The sequence below is a fragment of the Henckelia pumila genome, unplaced genomic scaffold, assembly GCF_033568475.1.
Source record: "Henckelia pumila isolate YLH828 unplaced genomic scaffold, ASM3356847v2 CTG_525:::fragment_3, whole genome shotgun sequence".
NCBI classification, from domain to species: domain Eukaryota; kingdom Viridiplantae; phylum Streptophyta; class Magnoliopsida; order Lamiales; family Gesneriaceae; genus Henckelia; species Henckelia pumila.
Genome location: NW_027331857.1, coordinates 2,437,054 through 2,458,608, shown reverse-complemented (window position 1 = coordinate 2,458,608; position 21,555 = coordinate 2,437,054). Strand labels below are relative to the sequence as shown.

The following is a 21,555-nucleotide window of genomic DNA, read 5'->3' as shown; positions in this document are numbered from 1 at the left end:
TGTTTAATCACAGAACTAGGAAGGAACATCGGGTGTGAGTGCTTATATGAGTTTGAGCCCACCCAACCCCTCAGTGTCCTACGCTTTTGTTAACAGCGGTAGTCGCCGTTAGAATATCGGATTCCACAATCTAAGATAATTGATTTTATTTTTAATTATTCACAAGAGCTGGACGTGGTTAAAATATTCTCGTTACATATGTAATACTATATATAAAGAGCTAAAACCTTATAAAGACTCTTTTCGATGCGTCAGGAATACTAAAATATTTTTTCGATTATACCCTCACATATCTTGTTAAAAAAAATGGGAAATACATTTTTTTTGTTCATTAACTTGTTCATGTTTGGTTTTGGTCAATTAAATTTTTCGACGTGGGATTTGATACACTAACTTTCTATTTTCAGTGATTTTTGATCCAATTGCATACGTGTCAGCTTCTTATTGGTCTATATCATCATTTTAAACCAATCAAAAGTCGACACGTATATCCCAAAAATCACTGAAAATGAAAAGTTATTGTACCAAAACCTACGTCAAAAAAATTAATAGACCAAAACCAAAACATTGACAAGTTAATAGACTAAAGAAAATATTTTCCCAAAAAAAACCATCAACGCCGATTATTAATACACATATAGAAATGATTTTTTTTTTAAAAACACATATAGCAATACTATTTTATGATAAATTTTATGTATTATATGACACAATTAACTTGTATTAAATAATATTTTACATATGGATTGTATTTTTGTGGAATCAGCATATAGAGAGGACGCACGTCACCTCAATCCCGTCAAAGAACGTCACTGTTTGGAGAACACGTGTCAGCCAACGCACCGTTTCTCAAACTTTACGCTAAGCTCCAATTCGCAACCGTCAATTCAAACCAGTGCCTCTTCCGCCACCTTCCATTTCTCCACCGCCAATTTTTCGTTCATAAATCCTCCACAATTTCCACCGTCGCCACCACCACCACCGTCGTCGCTGCCGCCTGTGTATGAAATGATCCTCGCTTTACCTCACAAGGAATTCCTGCTTACTACATCCTTAGCAATCTACAAGCGGGCGCCCCTCCCTTCCCGCCACCACCGCCATCCCTGGAAACGCCGTCGTTTGAGGTCCTTTACCGTCTGTAGCCACTTCAATCCTTCTTCTTTGATTTCCGATAATTTATTTCATACTCTACTATCTCAACTTCCTTCGCTCAGCTACCTAGATTACATTGCCCCGACTCTCGGCTTCACCTCTGGCCTCGCTCTTTATCTTTCTTCTAAATCCAGAAAATTGATTCCGAACCCCGAAGAAAGCAGTGATTTTGTTTCTCCTGTTGGGGAGTGGATTTTGTTTTCGAGCCCTACCCCGTTCAATCGCTTCGTCACGTTACGTTGTCCGTCAATTTGTTTCCCTGGAGGTGAATTGCTGGAGAATGTGAATGAGAAGCTTGTTAAGGAGGATTCACATTTTGTGAATTTGAACTGTGGGAGGATAGTTCAGGGCAAGTGTGAGGAGGATGACATACTGGAAAAGGTGGTGTATCAGAGGCTCTGTGTGGGCACTGAAGATGGCGGAGTTTTGTCCTTGGACTGGCCGGCTAATTTGGAGTTAGAGGAGGAGCGAGGATTGGATACTACGCTTTTAATTGTTCCAGGAACTGCAGAAGGTAGTAATGAGAAGAAAATCAAGAGATTTGTTTGTGAGTGTTTGAGAAGAGGGGTGTTTCCAGTTGTCATGAATCCAAGAGGGTGTGCGAGCTCACCATTGACCACTCCCCGGTTAGTTTCAGCTAAAATTAATCCTGTTAATGTTTTCCTTCACTCGCGACTGTTGTTTTTTTTTATTACGTGGATCAATCCAAGGGCATAGTTTGGAATCTAAAAAAAAGGCCATTCAACTAGAGCTAAACGTCAGGTTGAAATCATGAAAATTGTTACGGCATTGTTCTGTTTTTGCAGCGTGGGCAGCTAGTTGCCTTGATTATCTTGTTTGCTAGCTTTTACTACTGCTGCTTGGAAAGTGAAAGCAGCAAAATGCTAGTTTTAGAGTTATCTGGTCAGTAAATTTCTTAGCTTATGCTACGAGGATTGGTTCACGATATCATTCATGCTTAAGTTTCTACATACTATTATATGTAGAGATTAGCTGGTAGAGATAAGAAATTTGAGATTGGCAACATTTTAGGAATTATCAATGAATATCTGGTTAGCCTTCTTTATTCGATGATAACTTGTAGTTCAGTAGAAGCTGGATTTATTATGAGTATAGGTTATAATATAGTTGAAATGTGGGAGAAATTTGAGGAGCAAATTTTCATTCATTGCTTGGGGTGTGTATCAGAATATAGAGGGAAGATCCCTGTCTCTCTCTCTCTCTCTCTCTTTTTTTTTTTTTTTTGAGAAGTCAGTGTTTTTGTTTGTTAGTTCTTCATGTTTACTGACTTTTAATGCTTGCATTGAGTTACTACCAAATTCTTTTCATCATTATTTTTCAAGCATGACTTCTTTTTATCATGGCAAGCCTGATGAGGTCCAGCTTTTCTTCCCCGTGTGCTTTGGCCTTATTTTTGTAAGACTTAGTGATTCAAGCTCCTTGCTTGCTATTGCCTTTTACCTAGTGTAGAAAGGATAATCAGTAGTTTTTCAGTATGTTAAGTTTGCAACGTATGTATAAACTTGTTGAATTTACAAGTTTCTGGAAAACTGTGTGTTAAAGAAAAGAATAGGTAATTCTGACGGCTTCAATCGGATGAAAGTAGAAACAAAATAACTCTGTTAATCATTCAGTTTGATGTTCAGGTTCCTAATTGAGAAGATTCTTTCATTCCTGGACCGGCAAAACAAGCTGATAGTAGGACGCTGTAACTACTTCATTTATGTAGGTTATTTACAGCTGCTGACAGCGATGATATCTTCACAGCTGTTCAGTTTATCCACAAGAAAAGACCGTGGACAACATTTATGGGTGTGGGCTGGGGATATGGTGCCAATATGTTGACAAAGTACTTGGCTGAATATGGAGAGAGAACGCCTCTAACCGCTGCAACATGCATAGACAATCCATTTGACTTAGAGGTGGCGACTCGGTCAACTATGGAGGATATGAAGCTAACGGGAGGGTTGGTCAGTATACTTAAACGTAACAAGGTTGTTATTCTCCACACATATGCTCTTGTTTTTCTTTTAAGAAATTTAATATATGCTCGTGTTTTCTGCCTAATTGCTGTTCTTTTAAAGTAGAACTCTTCCCAATAGAAGAACCATTTTTTCAGAAATCTTCCTATTTTATGGCAGCATTTATATGGCTAGGGTGCAGTTTTATGTACTTGCCAATTTTAATATCTTCTTTATCATAACTCTTCCTTTGCCTATCAGGAATTATTTCAAGGCCGAGGAAAAGGATTTGATGTTGAAAAAGCTCTCATGGCATCATCCACCAGAGATTTTGACAGTGCAATATCAATGGTGTCTTATGGATTTGATAATGTTGAAGACTTCTACGAGAAATCCAGCACATTAGATGTGGTGGGCAAAGTGAAGATTCCTGTTCTTTTTATTCAGGTTGCATTTTCATTCTTTGGATGCTACGGTTCAACTCAGACCAATTTTTACCTTTGACCATCATATGAAGCATGGAAAACTCCTTTCTGTTCTTTCAAAATATGTAATCGACATTTTTACTTTTTCTATGACACTGAGTATACATATCCCAGAAATGGGATTTGTTGACCTGGATGGTTTGGATATATGTGCCCTTGGCACTCGTATATTTGTCCAAGTGATAAAATTGAATAGTACTATTCATTTAGGTTGAATCGGTTCTGGGACAATTTGCTTGTTCATATTCTTGATAAATAATGTGACTTCTAAGTTACAGTTGTTTTTTTTTTAATTCGTACAGAACGATGATGGAACATTTCCATTGTTTTCCATTCCAAGGGGTTTGATTGCAGAAAATCCACACACAAGCTTGCTTCTTTGTTCTTATTCATCACATGGTAGAGATAGTCGGTTAAATTTATCTTGGTGCCTGAGCCTAACCATTGAGGTAATTAATTGGTTTGTCATCTGAATAAAGTTTAGCCTGTATGATTGATATGCACTACATGATTGCGAGAAACTCTTTAATGCATCCATGCAGTGGCTCAATGCTGTGGAGCTTGGACTTCTGAAAGGCCGTCACCCACTCCTGAAAGATGTCGATGTCACTGTAAATCCTTCGAAGGGTTTGACATTCTTAGGTGGTAATACTTCTAGCAAAGCTGATGGTGAAAACAAGCTCTTGAATTTCCCTGATGGATTCTCTGCTAAAATTTCTACATCAAAGAAGCTGGACAAATATGATGCTGAGGGGAAACTTCATTCAAAATCAGCAAGAGATACAAGAACGATGCCTTCTCAAACTGAAGGACTGCAAGATGAGGGTAGTGATGTAAGACATCAACATCATGCTAGTGACGCGAAAGAAGAAGATGAAGCATCTAAATCTTCCGAGAATGAAAGAGGACAAGCACTGCAAACTGCACAAGTGGTGATGAATATGCTTGATGTGACTATGCCAGAAACTCTTTCAGAAGAACAGAAAAAAAAGGTACTGCCCATAACATGCTTGTAATTCACACCTGTCAGCATGAGATTCTATGGGTATATGCTTAGACTTTATGCAAATTTATGTATAAACATCATATATACTTCTTCATGAAGATATGCCTTTGCACAGCTTCGAAACTTGGTCTAATGAACTCGAAAGGTTTAATTGTTAACTCAGAACACTTGAAGAGATATATCTGAACAACTTCATAGCTAAGAAACACGGATGATCTAATCAGAAACAGTAATGATTTGCAGGTCCTTGATGCTGTGGGTCAAGGGGAGATGCTGATGAAAGCGTTGCAAGATGCTGTGCCTGAAGATGTACGAGCAAAGCTTACTAACTCTGTATTTGAAATTGTGCAGAGTCAAAGGTCTAATCTAAAATTTAACGAACTCTTGAGATTGGGGGACATTCCCGATATGGCATCAGGACTGAACTCAAAATTGCAAGAAAAAATTCTATCAAGAGGAGGTGGTGATGAGGAGACTCGCTTTTCTGATCAAAATAAAGGGAGCGATGAAGCCGGAGATGGTTCTCATGTAGATATGGAGTTCGCAAATCAGCCATCAGAAGAACTTGAAAAATCTAATGATTCAGGTTTGAATAAATCTACTGTCAGTCAATCGGACTACAATCTAACCTTAGAAAAAGATGACCAGAACGGCATGAAAAATAATTCTGAAAATGAACAATTTTCTGGGAATAATGTATCGAACAGCTTTGATGACAATGAAAACATGACAGAAATGAGTGCTAACCAAGAGTTTTCAGGCCAGAACATAGAGCCTGGTGGAACCCAGGATGTTTCCAACAACCTGAAGAGAATGGAAGGAGAGAATGTTGATGGTCAATCGACCCTGAAAGAAAAGAATGCGGATGCTTCTGATGTATCAAATGATCAAAGCAAGGTGAAGGAAGCTGATCGTATCGATGGGAATTCTGCTGCTCCATCCTCCTCTACGGAGACTCAACCCACAGAAAATAAAGCAGAAAACAATCAGGAGAAGAAAGAGAAAGATCCACAACCTGTTTCAAGTCAAATTGATGCTGCTCCCCCCAGCTTCAATATGTCGCAGGCGTTAGATGCCTTAACAGGGTTTGATGATTCCACTCAAGTTGCTGTCAATAGTGTATTCCAGGCAATTGAGGGCATGCTTGATCAGTTGCAGGTGAAGAGAGAGGATCAGAATCAAGTGAAGGATGAAAGCGATAACCTAGATGCCAATAGAAGGGACACTGGAAAAAATTTGACGGAAGGCACTCCCAATCACAAGGATCACGACAATAAGTCAGAAAGTGTGGATAATATGTCGAGAAACCCAGGTATAATTTCTGTGAATTCAGATGTTTTGTTTAATCCAGGAAGATGTAAACCACATAACACACTTGATTGACTCCCTTATAGTCAGCTCACAGCTGACAGACAAAATAAAGAGCCAGTTTTGTATAACACTGAACTTGGCAAATATTCGATTTGAATAATTTTTCAGGGCTTCGAGGTTATTTGGGTACTTTTTCGTATGGGGACCCACTCTACAAGGAATACCTTAAGGCTTACATTCTTTCAGAGTTGAGAAAATCCAAGCCTGCAGTTTTGGGTGCAAAGTCAGCTTTGCCTCTCGACTACTTCCCAGAAGATGGTCAGTGGAGACTTCTGGAACAAATAGAAGATGATGGTGGGTCCGGTGAAAAATTTACAACTCGTGAAATTGGTTCTAGGGATAGCCAGATAGATTCTGATTCTAGATCCAAGTATGCTGACAATGTTATTGAACCCTCTTATGTAATTTTGGATTCTGGAAAGCGGCAGAAAATAAATGAAGAATTTGAGGAAATGAGCATGGCATCTGAGCATATTGACTTTGGCAAGTTGGATGAGCCGATGCTTTCTGTTAAAAATCTTATAGTAGAATGTTTAAATGTAGAAGTTGCTAGGAGGGTCAGTGTCGACATGGAAGAATCGGAGCTTGAAATAGCTAGTGATATAGAACATGTTGCAAATGCTGTGTCTCTGGCTGCAAGGCACGAAAAGGAAGACACGTGCGAGCAGAATGACCATCGATCGAATACATGTGGCTCTCTTCACGGTGAAAAGATAGTCAGAGCTATTTCATTTGCTATTCAGGATACCCAATATTTAAAAAGAGTACTGCCTGTTGGCGTTATTGTTGGCTCTAGTTTAGCTTCACTAAGAAAATTCTTCAATGTTTCTGCATTGGATAGTAACGGTGAAAAAGATGCAGATTTTCATCAGGTTCAAAAGTCAGAAGCTTGTATTATTCCTGATGACAACAAAGAGACTAATGCGCGTCTTCCAGTGAAATTTGAAGATGAAAATAGTCCATGCTCGCCTAGCAAAGATCCTGATAAGGTTACTGTCCAACGATCAAGAGACAAGAAAATAATGTTAGGGGCTGTTACAGCTGCTCTAGGGGCATCTGCATTGCTTATTGGTCAACAGGTATCAACTAATCACGCTGAATCATTAAGAATTTGATTTGCATCATGAAGCTCTTCTTTGATTCATCTTTGTGTTTATGGTTCCTTGTGGTCATTATTAACATCAGTCTTCAATTCCAACATCTTCAATTTAGCAGAAGGCTGGTTAATCGATGCTATATGGTTATCTGCAGAAAGTCTTTTGATGCGGTTCCGGTAATGTTCAGTTAAAACTTAACTAGTGGCATGTGGTGAGCTGGACTGGAAAAAAGTTACATACTTCGACTCATGGCTCTACGGATTTAAATTGCTTTTGCTCAAACAATCTCTGAAATGTTTTTTTTTTTTTTTTGGGGAGGGGGGTGGGGGGTTGTGTGTTGACCTTTATTAGATATTGATAGTTGTATATTCAACATACGTATTGGATATACCACATTTTTTGATTCACTGGTGATGCCTCTGCATTTCCTACTTAGGATTTGTTCGATTATCTTTAAGGGAAAATTCCAATTTGGTGGAGTTTTTGTAATCAAGAAAGAGAATGGTGATTGGACATGTATCTTTGACCATGCCTTTTTTTATTTGTTACCTATCTTATGCATGTATAGACAGATAATCGTGACCACTCTCTGACGCACACACTGCTTTTTGTCTTTAGTTTGAGTCCTGGTTTAAATGATGTGCTTGTAGGATACTGAAACTGGTGGATCTTTGATGGACTCCTACAAGGAAGAAGGAAATAGTGCAGATCCCTCTGAGCTTGAAGAGATACCAGAGAGAGCTCAGAAAAATATAGTCACAAGTCTTGCGGAAAAAGCAATGTCTGTTGCTAGTCCTGTCACAAGTCTTGCGGAAAAAGCAATGTCTGTCGCTAGTCCTGTGGTTCCAACAACAGAAGATGGGGGAGTGGATCATGCAAGGTTGGCATGGTCATTCTTTCTTATACTCTTGACGATTATGTTTTCTTTTTCCCATTTTATTTATCAATTGAGAGTTGAAATTTAACTCCAAAATAGGCTGGTATCCATGCTAGCAGATCTGGGACAGAAGGGGGGAATTTTGAGAGTGGTTGGAAAAGTTGCGCTGCTTTGGGGTGGAATACGTGGTGCAGTGAGTGTAACCGACAGGCTCATTTCATTTCTGCATATTGCTGAACGCCCGCTGTTTCAGAGGTGAATATCTACATCTGTTTCCATGTGATCTATGATTTTCTAAACTATGGGTTAGTGTTGTATTACTGTTTAGGAGAATATTTTCTTGAGTATGACTAATTTCACTTTTATCATCTGACTCCTGACATCATAACATTTTTGGGTTCTCACTCTAGAATTTAAAGCGTGTTTTATACCCTCAAAATGGTCTTATTAATTTTTTTACCATGCCTTTCGTTGTCACGTGCATTAATCTCTCTCTGCATTCCGCACTAAAAGACCATCTGGAATTTTGGAAAAGGTTATTCACTTATCATTTGAAGCAATTATCACGGCACAATGATCTCCTCAACGGTCAGACGTGTTGACCTTTATACAAAATTTTCATGAAAAGTTGGGAAAAAGTTCGTATGTTTTCTTTAATCTTAAATATTCTTTGCACTCATTTATCTGTCTACCCCATGCAACGGGTCACAATTTTTAGTGGAATACATTACAAACGAAGATGCCCATTTCACGTGCTTTCCCTGTTCTACACGTTTCACTTCGGTTGCGAGTCGGTTTTCCTTGAGTTTACTTTTGGTACATTGTCATTTAACACTAATTTGAATTTTTTGACAACCTATTTTGCATCTGTTCTTGATGGTTGAGTTTCTTGGGTAAGCAAGCTTTATATTATTAAAGTGTTCTTGCACTAAGGTCTGTGATCTGTCAATGAATCTTTGCTGCTGCTTGAAGCTGCAAAGTTTTGTGGGGAGACTAAAAATACAGTTTATAATCCTATTGGAGTGGTTCAAAAATGTTGTTATACTGGAAGAGGTTGGTAATAGTTGATGCATATAATTTGTTGTTTGTCAAGTGGTTGATATTTGAACTCGGGGAGTACAGAAACCTAGTTCACTTGCCAAGTCCCTTTGCATCCATGGCTGAAGGTTAAAGCACCTGAAGGTACAATTAGAACAACGAAAAGAGGGCGGCTTTAAGCTATACAGACACATTGAGGAAAAATGAAAAAATAAGCTACAATTAGAAAAAAGTATTACACCGTCTCTAGTCGAAACTACTAAAACTCAAGTTAACATTTTGTGATCGGGTTTTTTAAATTAAGAAGTGCGTTACATCAGTGTATGATGGATGGCAAATAGTAACGGTAATTTAATTGTGGAAAAATTTTGTCTCCTCTCCCCTCCTCCCAGCAGTGCATGCACAATGCATGAGATCCTTCCGATTGTGGACTGAATTCCTTAAATTGCCCTGTTTTTCAAATTCAGGATTCTTGGCTTTATATTCATGGTGCTGCTTCTATGGTCACCTGTTGTTATTCCATTGTTTCCATCGTTAATGCGGAGTTGGAAGACTCCAAGTCCATTCAAAATTGTCGAGTTTACTTGCATAACTGGCCTGTATATTTCCATAATGATGATGGTAATGTTGTGGGGGAAAAGAATTCGCAAGTATGATGATCCATTACTGCAATATGGTCTGGATTTTACTTCATTACCTAAGGTATGCACGTTATCTCTATGATTCTATCCTGAGAAGATGATCCTGGTGTGGGTTACGCATGATATGACTGTAACGATAGTGAATGTCTTTTAGTTTTTGAAAGCCTTGATATATCTTCTTGGGATATGAATCACCATGAAAAAATTCTCCCTCTTTCTTGGTAGGTTTTGTTGAGATTTTATCCGAGTAATTTTTAGTGCTTGATCTGGCCAAGAAACTTTTGGTTACATATTTTGTCATGCCGCCGATGCTTCCTTTTTTTCCCCCAAAATCTTTTTTCATGGTTTGCTTTGGATAGAAGTAACTTCAAATCACTCTCTTCAAAACGATTAATCAATTGCACACTTGGTTTTGAGAAAGAGTTCCTTGACCCTGATGCTGGTATAATAATCCTCTAATGAAAGTTCTTTTGGAGTCACATGACTACCTCAATGTGCTTTTCAATTTGCTCTTGATCCATTTTACTGTCACCCACGATTTCCACTCTCCACTTGCCTTCATGCTCTTGATCTTTGACATTTTACTTTCACCCACGATTTCCACTCTCCACTTGCCTTCATTGCAGGTAAAAAACTTCTTGATGGGTCTTGCTGGAGGGGCAATGCTTGTTTTGCTGATACAGTCAGTAAACTCCTTGCTTGGCTGCGTGCAACTGTGTTGGCCTACTACTTTATCTTTTCCATACTCAGAACCCTTCACATTGATGAAGTCATATGCTAGTATGCTTTTGCTCATTGTTCAAGGAATTGTTACTGCAACTGGTGTTGCAACTGTGGAGGAATTGCTCTTTCGGTCATGGTTGCCTGAGGAAATTTCTTCCGATTTTGGTTTTCACCGTGGATTAATTATTTCTGGGCTTGCATTTTCTTTATCTCAAAGGTACGTCTTCCTATGTTATTCGCTCATGGTATCTCTTACTTTTCAGAGTCTTCCATTGTTCTTAATTTGTTAATGTTTGGAACTTTGAGCTGAAGATTACTTGATATCATCGTGTGGATCATTTTTAAGGTAATAAGTAATTTACGTTTTCATATCTTCCACTACCTTATTTTGAATTATTTATGGAAATTTAGGTCAATATGGGAAACACCCGGATTATGGTTGTTGTCCCTGAGTTTGTCTGGAGCTCGTCAACAAAGTGAAGGTAGCCTCTCCCTTCCGGTAGGGATCCGTACAGGGATACTGGCTTGTAGTTTTATCTTAAAAGCAGGTGGCTTTATGACATATCGACCTAATCTCCCTCTATGGTTTACCGGCGGCCACCCTTCTCAGCCATTTAGTGGAGTCGTCGGTCTTGTGTTCTCATTAGTTTTGGCGATCATCATGTACCCGCGCCAGTCACCTCTTCAGAAGACAAAAACAAGCAGATCAATAAAAAATTGAAGTCAATACATATGATTCACATTGCATCCTGGTTTCAGGTGAATCCTTTCATGGAAGAGTACCTGAAATGGCTTTTTTTGGTTTCACAATTCACATTTTTGAAACGAAGACAGACTCATGAATGATGACAGGAAGGAGAATCCAAAAGTGCATGGGTATGCGATTGCATTGATCCTGAGGCTTTGGATACTGCTTCATAATCTATGCTGACATTTTGGAGTTTTAAATGTATAGAGCTATTTTTATGAAAATATGGTATGCATAAAATTGGTTTACATGTAACTACAGGAAACAATTGTATACGCAACTAATTGGTTTACATGTAACTACAAGAAACAATTGTATACGCAACTAATTGGTTTACATGTAAACATAGTTGTTACTTCATGTGTTCCTATCTTTGTTTTATCTTTAATGTTACAGTTAATTATTTGGTATACATATGGAAACTTCGACCGGCTAGTTTGAATTTTGAACATTTGTTTCTCTTTTTGATAAAATACTAGTACTTGTAATAATTAATTTAAAACAAATCCTGTCAAACAAAAAAATTAATGTAAAACAAATTCTTGTCATATCTATTAGTTATTACTATATATATTATGTAAGAGCAAGTGTTCTTTTGGTACATCTTCTTGATATTGCCCTTAAATGATTTTTGTATGTCATTTTTATTATATTTTTTTTGTCATTCCATGAAAATTTATTTATAAAAAATGTCATTTTTTAATTTCATCATTTATTATTATTATTATTTTTATTTCAGTTAAAATTTGAAAAAATAGAAAATAAAAGGCATGTGTGTTCGGGTACTAGTTGAATACTTGAATATTATGTAACAAACTTTTGGTTATATATTTAACCTTTTAGCAATTAGCTTGACTGTATGTTAATGTATTAATTTTTAATAATTATATGGTAAAAATTATTTTTTAATTTTCTTTAAAATCATATTTTGCATTTTTCTTTTTTATGAAGGGATTTGGAGAAAAATTTGATTTATTTTATTTTTAAAGAAACAAAAACAGGCAAAGAAAATATGGAAAAGAAAAAAAACAGAAAAATAAAAAACAGTGTAGTCTGTAGAGGGTATAATTGTCCAGCAGATAATGTGCTCTAAAGCCCTAAAACACCATCTTCTCCCTTCTTTCTTATCTCGTGTCGCATTGCAAAGCTGAGGTTTTTAGGTTTCAACATCACGCAAAATTCGAAGAAACGAATGGGTAGAGAGGCAGCAAATACGCCGACGAGTCAAAATCAGCAATCGACGATGTCCTACACGGTGGAGCAGCTCATCTCCGTCAATCCGTACAACCCAGACATCCTCCCCGATCTGGAAATCTACGTCAATGAACAAGTATTTATCTTTTTATTTTCTCCGTTGATTATTGGTTGGTTCTGTCAAAATTATGATAACCTAGCATTGATATGGCGTATTTGTTATTTTATTGCAATCGTAGGTTTCGTCTCAAACCTACAGTTTGAATGCAAATCTTTGCCTTTTGCGACTGTACCAGGTTGGATTTTTAATTTATTTCATTGCCATTCCTTTCTTTTTACTGTTGATTTGTTGATTGTTGTTTGCTTTCTTCTTTTTTGGGAATGCAGTTTGAGCCGGAGAGAATGAGCGCTCAAATTGTGGCCCGGATTTTAATCAAGGTACTTTAGTCTGAAAGCAGAAATTGTGACCATCGTTTTTTTGTAATTTGCTAGTGTTGTGCTGTATAAATATGTGCTGATGTCTAAGATCGTTTCTCTGCAGGCGCTAATGGCTATGCCTTCTCAGGATTTCAGTCTTTGCCTCTTTCTCATTCCTGAAAGAGTGGTACTTTTCTATCTGTTGTGCAATTGCTTGACTCTGTTGTGTCATTGTCTGAATTTATATTCAAGCTTTGAATTTGAACTATCTAGTTAGTACACTTTATTAATAGTTCTCGGGAGCGGGACATTAAATTGAATTTCCGTTTCATTTCTCCAAAAGTAGGGAAAGATAATTCAGTGGTTTTCCATTTATGAGTTTAATGCGTTCCCCTTCAAACATTAAATGCTGTAATGCTTTGAAATTTTAACTCTGTCAGTTGCTCATGGTATTTTTTCACTTGTAAAGAAATGATTTTTACCCGTGGGTCATAGTGGTCCACCTGCCCTGAACTCATAATAATAGATTCTAGATTCACATTTGTTTCTTGGTTATGATCTTTTCGCAGAAAGTATTTGTGAATCAATAATAATGCCATTCATGGTGAAGTAATTGTTTTATGTCATGTTTTGGCGACTCTTTTAATCCAACTTTAACTGTGGAGTAGTCTCTATTATTCCAATCATCATTACCTATGTTGAATCACATTGAGGCTGCTGCTGGCATGTACACAGTGGGAAATACACAGGATTGATTCTTGTTCGATTCATTTTTAGTGTGGCAGTGAACCAACCTATAGGCTTTAATAATTTAATTTCTGATCGTGTATGAGATTTTCCTCCTTATCAGTTTAGTGACTTTTCATGTCATTGCTTTGATCTTGATTTATGTATTTTCTCTTTTCTCTCTTTGAAAACTACCAGCAAATGGAGGACCAATTCAAGACCCTCATTGTTCTCTCGCACTTTTTGGAGGTACTTCCAGTTTTTGTCACATTTCTTGTTGACGTGAACAGTAATTCCGTATTGAATTCTATGATCGGCATGCTACTAATTTACGTAGATCTGATTGTACACGATTATCTTTATCTTCAGACTGCCAGATTCCGTCAGTTTTGGGATGAAGCTGCTAAGAACCGCCATATATTAGATGTTGTACCAGGTATATATGATTCTTTTCCCAGCATCATCCAGGGTTACGGACTTTGAAATTTGAATGCTTGATTACTTTATTCATGTTCCAGCCCCCTTTCATGTGGCTGGAGCCTGGAGGATCATATATGTGTAGAGTCGTAGACTGTAGAGATTGACATATGCCATATTTATGATGTGCGAGGACTTCTGAAAGTTGAAGATTACTAGAGCTGACTTTTCATAATACATGTAAATCTATGGAAAGAGAGATGGTAATCTGAAAAAAAAATCTGAGTGGTAACCTGCAACTAAACACTCAAATGTTTATTGAGAATTTTAGTGGGAAATTTTTTTGTTATAATGTTCTATCTTGTCGTAATTTGTTTCCTATAAGTAAAACTGCAGTTGGATTCATTCATGTTTTATGTATTCACATTTGTGATGCTCCTTTCATGCTCACTTAGTTTTGCTAAAAAGGTATATATCACATACAGGTTTTGAACAAGCAATTCAAGCATATGCAATTCATGTTCTTTCGCTAACTTACAAAAAGGTTCCGAGGACTATTCTTGCTGAGGTATTGATTCTTTCCCTTGAAGTTATTTTTAAGGAATGATTTTCTTAGGTTTTCAACTTCTGGATAAAATGCTTCTTACAGAGTTAATGACAATCGACGAGTTAGTTCATAGACCATTGAATGCTGAAAGTTTGGATTCATAAGTGTTTTTTTATTCTTCTGATGGATGGTTGTTTCACAGGCGATTAACATCGAGGGTTTGGCCTTAGACAAGTTTCTCGAGAGCCACATTGCAAATTCTGGTTGGTCCATAGAGAAGACGCAGGATAAGGGTCAACTCATCATCCTTCCACCCAACGAATTCAACCATCCTGAGCTTAAGAAAACCACTGCAGATGGCATTCCATTGGAACATGTTACCCGCATTTTCCCTATTCTTGGCTGATTCCTGCTAGGTCCGTCCAAATCTAAACTCATATTCTGGCAGAGTTTGATCATGGATTTGACATGATGGGAGCCCATGTTTAGATTTTTTGTTGGGAGAACCTTTTGTAGTCTTGTCTCATGTCATGCGAAAGAGCCTGTTATTTGGTATGATAAAGTGTTCATATGCACCATATGAATATTGTAACTGGTTTTTAACAGTCGATTCATTGAAATGGTGCCAACTGTCAGGTTTATCATCTTCCGATGTAGTGCATTTTTCTCAAATCTATTAGCATGTGGACAATATGGTAGAGTTGTAGTGATAGTGAAGTTAAGTATATCATGTTGTTCTTGGCCAATAATTTCTCCGTTTAAGAAAACAAGATAGTGGCTTGGTTCAGAATTGAACTATTTTGGATGCCATTTTTGGTAATTCTGCACTAGTGTTTGGATTTACCAACTGTTTGATTCTTTAATTACGTGACTAGTTTATTAATCATTTTAAGCTCTAAGCATTGAAGGAAAGATTAGGAATCAGAGGAAGAATTTCAAACGACTCCATTGTATGGAATCAATTTCATTAATCATTAAGAATATATATGTATATATAATAATAATAATAATAATAATAATAATAATAATAATAATAATAATAATAATGATTCACTGCACACTAGTGTGCATGGATTTTGTGTGCATCGCGTGATGTTTGCGTGAACATCTAAAAATTGTCAGACGGTCTTATGGATAAAGGTTCGTGAGATGGGTCGGTCAAACCCACTAGGGTGAGCATTTGGTTAATTCGGTCAAAAATCGAATTGAATTAACCGAAATCAAATTAATCGAATTATTTTTAGGCTAACCGAACCGAATTTATTCTAAAATCGATTTAAACGAACCGAATTCCGATTGGTTAATTTGGTTGGTCACCGAATTAACCGATTTTTTCACAAAATAAATTAAAAATATATAAAATATTATAAAATTAATTATTGAAATATGATAATTTTATCACAATAAAACACATTAAGCTTAAAAATTAAAATAACAAAAATTAAGTACATTATTAAATATAAACATATAAAAAATATATTATAAAATATATGTAAAACTTAATAAAAAAAATTCAAAATTTAATTATTTATAATTCGGTTAACCGAAATAACCAATTTTTTTTAAGAAAATCGAAAATCGAAACGAATAAAATGATTTAATAAATTTCCTAACACTAAAACCGAATTTTCGAGTTAACCAAATCGAATTTTCGAATTCATTCTATGCGGTCGGTTAATTCGGTTTAACCGAAATATTGTTCACCCCTAAACCCACCTATATTTAGAGTAAAAAGTTGTGCTTTTTTTTTTTTTTTTTCACGAGGGCATAGGCGAGTTGGTAAGGCCTGAGTTGACGTGTGAAAAAATTCTTTAGCGTTGCGGGTTCGATCATCAGTGGAGCATATTCCCTGCTGAAATATTGTAGGATATGCTCTGGGGATTGACCATGTTGTTTTCTCAACTCAGGTCCCTGCCGTTCTTGCACATCCCTCGATTTAATCCTCACATGAGCCAATGAGGCTTTGACTCATGTGAGATGAGTTTTTTTCGGGGTCAACCCTTTGTTAAAGAGTTGTACTTTTTGCATAAAAAATAATATATTATCATGATTCATGGATGATCCAATTAGGATTTCCATTTCACAAAATTTACTCATTAGATGTCCCAAAAGAGTTTTTGTGCCTCCTCCCATGCTCAATAAAAAGTCTCCAAATTGGATTTTAAAAAAAATAATAATAATTTCAGAGTCACAAAGTAGATTTTGAACGATGAAAGCCACGTTCAGAATTTAAGCTATCACCAGTCGAAAGATACAACAATCTTTTTAGATGGAAAAATCTTTCATTTACAAAATAATTAGTTGAAAATGACTTTCAGAATAATTTTTCGTTTTTTATGGGAAGAAATAGAAATAGAATTTTTTTGATTTAATATGACTTTACAAAATATATAGTTTTTATTGCGAAAAGTAATTAAATACGAACCCCCTAAAATTTATATTTCTTTTTATAGAAATTGCATGAAAATAGTTATGATTAGATTTTTGTGCATTTGCTAATGTATTCGACGGTAATGTCGATACTACCCTCAGGATAGTGCCCTGGGGTGGCATGACGGATCATGATTGGCCAAAATTAATGGGTCCCACGTGAAACCTACTGATTTTGACCAATCATGAGGTTACACGTTGCCCGCAGGATAGTATCCTGACAATAGCATGAACAAAACCGTATTGGACGACGTGAAATGTTCGTCGACTTCCACGTGGGAATTACTTTTATGGGTGTCCAATTCATAGAATATAATATTATATATTTTGTAGATCATAATTACTTTAAATATCCCCACATCAATAATAATCATTAAGGACCGAAAAGACGTCATTTGCAATAGATGCATGCTACGCTTTCCATTAAATAATAATAATAATAATATGTGTACAGTGTATTATGAATTTATTTATTTTTTGAACGTGTGTATTATGAATTTATGAGCACTCAAAATGGCGCAAAAATAAAGGAAAATGAACACAATTAGATGTAAATGAATGGGCACGAATCAAAAAATATAATAATTAATAGGAATTAGTGTTATAATCGGTGGTAACAACAAACAAAAAGTAAAACATCATGTTCCAAAATCACATAATAAACAAATAAGAATTAAATTTTCACTCAAATAGGCAGACGAAGAGAGGACCATTAAGGACTATCAAGTGTAAGTTTAGCTTATTAAATACGATTTTTGACACTCACTATTCATTGGCGGTTCACTAGTAAAAACCGGTGGTTAAGTCAATAAAATAATAAATTATGATTGATTTTGACTGGTGATGTAATAACAATTTCGTAGATGTCCAAACATTTTGTGAGACTTTCCACTTCGCATTCATTAATGTGATTGAACTGGTTTGTTTATTAAAGTGAAAGTGATTGATCTTCTCATGGAAATAGCTAATACATTATATATATCCAACCGCAATCAAATTGGTCTCTTCCGACATCAGATTTATCGATTCGATATATATTTGTAGTGAATATTTATTATGGATCGGACACCCGTACATATTATAAATCATAAATCAACTTTGAGACAGTCTCATCACGATGTTTTTTTTGGCACATTGCATATAGAGTCTCAATTTATTCAATTGATCAGATTGGACAATAGGATTTTGCTTTTAACCTGTTTTATGTTTTATCATGTTTCCAGAAATAAATACCCGAAAAGTTTTTTGAAAAATAAATACCTAACTCACCAAAATGTTTTTTACTTTTATACCAGAAACACATTTTTATCTGAAATAGGTTCATATCGTGAATCTCTTTTTTGGTTGGTTGTTAAAAAAATGAAACCAATTATTATTAAGTAATCTACCAAAAAGTTTATTTATTTATTTTTTAATTATCTTGTATAATCAGTCTACCAAAATTATATTGTTTCACGAATCTAGTTAAGTCTAACGACATGTAATTGATAGAAAAGCTTTTTAGTTCCAATATTGGCATAATCTTGAAACATATTATTGATATTCAACGAACCCAACACATTTTGACAGCTCGAGTAGAACGCGTGTGTGAACCGTTCGGATTAACGAAAACTTATCGAGAATAGTCGTAACAAGTTGTGAGAAGAAATATTATCAGCAAGAAGAAGAAACCATCCAAAGTCACTGTTCTATTAATCTCCACTCTGAAACGGCTATTATATACATTTAAACACTTCCATTCTTCTATTGGATACACTTGCTCCATTTCGATCTTTAATTCCATATACATACGACATATATTTATTGACATTTTTGTGTAACATATTATTTTATATATATATATATATGTATGTGTAATCTGATCTCACATAAAACAATTGAAAGCTAAAATATGATCCATGTAAATTAATCACTAAAGTCCAGAAGTAAAATCTACCCCTGTAGCAGGTAACCACGAATTTCCCCCGATGAAATTTGCAACAGTGAATTTGCTGGCATCCGGGGTTCCAATAACATGAAATCCAGGCCAATTCACCCTTCCAGAAGTACTGGATCCAGGCCCCGTGTTTGCGTATTCGGCGAAATACAACGTTTTATACGTCGAACCGCCGGCTCCCTCCCACTCGACCCACCCGCGAGCATCGATCTCTCCGTCGATGCTCGTCTGCATCACGACCGCCCTGGAATACGCTTTCCAGGGCCTCCCGAGATAAGACTTGTAGGAATTCTTGACAGGGGCGAAATCCGACCCGACGGTTATTTTACAGTTTTGGACTGAAAATCCTGTGTTCTGCCCTGGATCGGTCCTGCCATTGGCCAGGATCGTGTTGAAGGCCCCGCCGTTTCGCGGCCGGCGAAAGGTGAGTGTGCAGCTTTGGAACACGGCCACGGCATTGCCGAATATGTAGTCTACGGTTCCGTAAATGTCGCATTCGCGGTAAAACTGTCGAAGGGTGTGAGCATATACTGTATCCTGGTAGCCTACTATGCTGCATCGGAACAGGACGGAACGATCCGAGGCGATGTTCAAGGCCACGGCCTGGTGTCCATTAGGACCCGCCGTGTTCTCAAAACCGATATCACGGGCGATGAAGCCGTCCCCGTTGATTGCTGCGAAGGAAGGAAGACGAACAAGATAATCAATCGTTTCGGTAACGATTAAAGGCCTACAAGTATTGTTAGCATACTCAAAAGATTCCAAAGAAATTACTCTGTATCTGAAAAAGAAAAGATTCCTACAAAGGACAGAAAACAACGCTGATTAATAATTCCTTGGCAGATGATGTTAGATTCTTTTTCTAAAGCTTGTCACTATGCGACACCAATATGTAGTCAAATATTCCTATAAATTTAAGGGGTCGGGGCCGGGAACTTACTAAAAGTTGCAGATCCTTTGAGCGAAGAACCCCCGGCAACATTACTACTTGCACTAATAACAGTGGAATATTTTCCATCTCCAATCAAGGTGATTCCATCCTTGTTCACGTGGACTTTCTCATTGTAAGTCCCAGCTTTCACATATATCACGAATCGCCCGCCGCCCGCGGCCTGGACGGCCTCGGAGACCGTCTTGTAGTCCCCACTTCCATCTTTCGCGACCACGGCATTTGCTTTAATCGCAGTGCTCTGAAGCAGCTTCCTGTCGGAAGCCGAAACCCATTCGGGGAAGTTTTGTACATGAAGCCGCCTGGAAGTTGTCATCTTTCTTGTTTCCAGGTTTCCAGGGATCCTGTTCGCCAGGGCTAATGAGTTGCTGCTGAGTTCCGAAAGATGGTCGATTTTCCTGGAAATTTTTTCCATCAGCGGATTTGATTCGGTGTGGTCGTTGATTTCATCCTTGCAGGATTGCTGGAATGTTATGGCAGCACTTATCCATGTCTGGATATCGGGTTTGTGTCGTTTCGGAGATTTCTGAAGCGCTTCCAGGGCTTGGTTGAGTCGTTTCAGCGACATTTTCATCAGTTCGTGGCAATAATCTATGTATTTTATTTCACGTATATGGTAACATCACAATCAAAGTTACAACGTGACAAATATATATATATATTTTTAAAAAAATTGGATATATATAAAGTGTTGTGTGAGTGTACGTACCTATGGTCATTTGAGCAAGTTGAGACGTTTGGGGGGAGATGAGATTGGAGCTGGATTTTTCATCATCAGCAGGGGCGGACTCAGGAATTTCGGACTCGCGGATGGTCATGTTAACGAGGGCGGACGCGAAATCGAGTTTTTGGTTTCCGGATGCCAATCCTGTCAAGGTTTGGATGCACAAGTTTGGATATCTTGTGAAGCTACATTGAATTTTCATATCCTGTTGAAAATCATCTTTTGCTGCTGAGGATATAGTGATAAAACATGATATTGCCGTTAATAATAAACCCAATACTATACTTTCTTTTGCTCCCATTTTGGCTAAAAAATGAGGTGATTATTTGTGGGGTGTTTGAGATTATTTGTGGAGTATTTGATAATGAATGTGTGATGGGTGTCGCCTTTTATAATGAGGGAGGGAGGGGGTTCTATTCCTATGGGTCGATGTCCAAATCCTAGCTAGAACATTAATGATATTTTAGTGAAATCAAATTGTGAAAGAAATATAACATGGTTTGTAGTTCGTTTGAAATCAAAGTATTAAATTTAGGATGAAATATTGGGGTCGAAACCTAATTATAATTAGGGCTGACATATTGTACCGAAATATCGGAATTTTAGCATACCGTACCGAAATATTTTTGATATACATACATTTTTTGGGTATACCAAATTTTTTTTCGGTATCTATACGGTATCAATATGAATTTTTTTCGTACCAAAGTTTCGGAATTTTACTATTGGTATCGGTATGAATTTTTTTCATACCAATAATTATAGGAAGGTATACCGAAAAAACCACCCCTAATTATAATAAACTCTTCACAACTGAAAATAAAGGAAGAAAGAAGAAAATATTTGTATATATAAAATATTTTTTTAGAGAGAAAATCAAAATATAATATGGAAATAAGTATGAAATTAAAGTTTCTCATAACCACCTCTAAATGGGCCAAAATGGGGACGGGAAATGCTGTCCAACCTGGCGCCTAGTGTGATGGGCCAACACTTTTTTATGTTGGAATATTCAATTTTTGTTTGTTTTAATTTAAAGAAAATTAATTTACCATTTTGAAAATTCTTATAATTTTTTTTTCTAAATATAATATTTTTTTGAGTACCTAAATATAA

The 21,555-nt window shown here is 36.7% G+C and overlaps 3 protein-coding genes across 7 annotated transcripts; 2 read left to right on the top strand and 1 right to left on the bottom strand.

Moving 5' to 3' along the window:
• Window positions 1-907: 907 nt before the first annotated feature.
• Window positions 908-11,440, top strand: LOC140873213 (uncharacterized). Of its 5 annotated transcripts, XM_073276251.1 has the most exons (13): window positions 908-1,778; window positions 2,882-3,146; window positions 3,375-3,560; window positions 3,901-4,047; window positions 4,141-4,590; window positions 4,848-5,190; window positions 5,365-5,916; window positions 6,084-7,054; window positions 7,723-7,952; window positions 8,049-8,204; window positions 9,455-9,689; window positions 10,255-10,568; window positions 10,763-11,440. In XM_073276251.1, exons 1-13 carry the CDS (start codon window positions 1,009-1,011, stop codon window positions 11,070-11,072), a joined length of 4,929 nt encoding a protein of 1,642 aa, XP_073132352.1. In that variant the 5' UTR covers window positions 908-1,008; the 3' UTR covers window positions 11,073-11,440. The 5 variants fall into 5 exon arrangements, with proteins under 5 accessions (XP_073132352.1, XP_073132351.1, XP_073132353.1 ...); XM_073276250.1 differs by having other exon boundaries at window positions 4,848-5,916; XM_073276252.1 differs by having other exon boundaries at window positions 1,662-1,778; window positions 2,799-3,146; window positions 4,848-5,916.
• Window positions 11,441-12,188: 748 nt separating this feature from the next.
• On the top strand, window positions 12,189-15,195 carry LOC140873218 (eukaryotic translation initiation factor 3 subunit K). The gene is made up of 8 exons (XM_073276261.1): window positions 12,189-12,429; window positions 12,533-12,589; window positions 12,681-12,731; window positions 12,835-12,897; window positions 13,635-13,685; window positions 13,806-13,872; window positions 14,339-14,421; window positions 14,603-15,195. The coding sequence occupies exons 1-8, from the start codon at window positions 12,292-12,294 to the stop codon at window positions 14,804-14,806; spliced, it is 714 nt and encodes a 237-aa protein (XP_073132362.1). The 5' UTR covers window positions 12,189-12,291; the 3' UTR covers window positions 14,807-15,195.
• A 3,316-nt stretch (window positions 15,196-18,511) lies between these two features.
• Window positions 18,512-20,780, bottom strand: LOC140873248 (probable pectinesterase/pectinesterase inhibitor 54). The gene is made up of 3 exons (XM_073276311.1): window positions 20,425-20,780; window positions 19,707-20,306; window positions 18,512-19,440 (listed from the first exon to the last, which is right to left on the bottom strand). Exons 1-3 carry the CDS (start codon window positions 20,738-20,740, stop codon window positions 18,743-18,745), a joined length of 1,614 nt encoding a protein of 537 aa, XP_073132412.1. The 5' UTR covers window positions 20,741-20,780; the 3' UTR covers window positions 18,512-18,742.
• Between the last annotated feature and the right edge of the window lie 775 nt (window positions 20,781-21,555).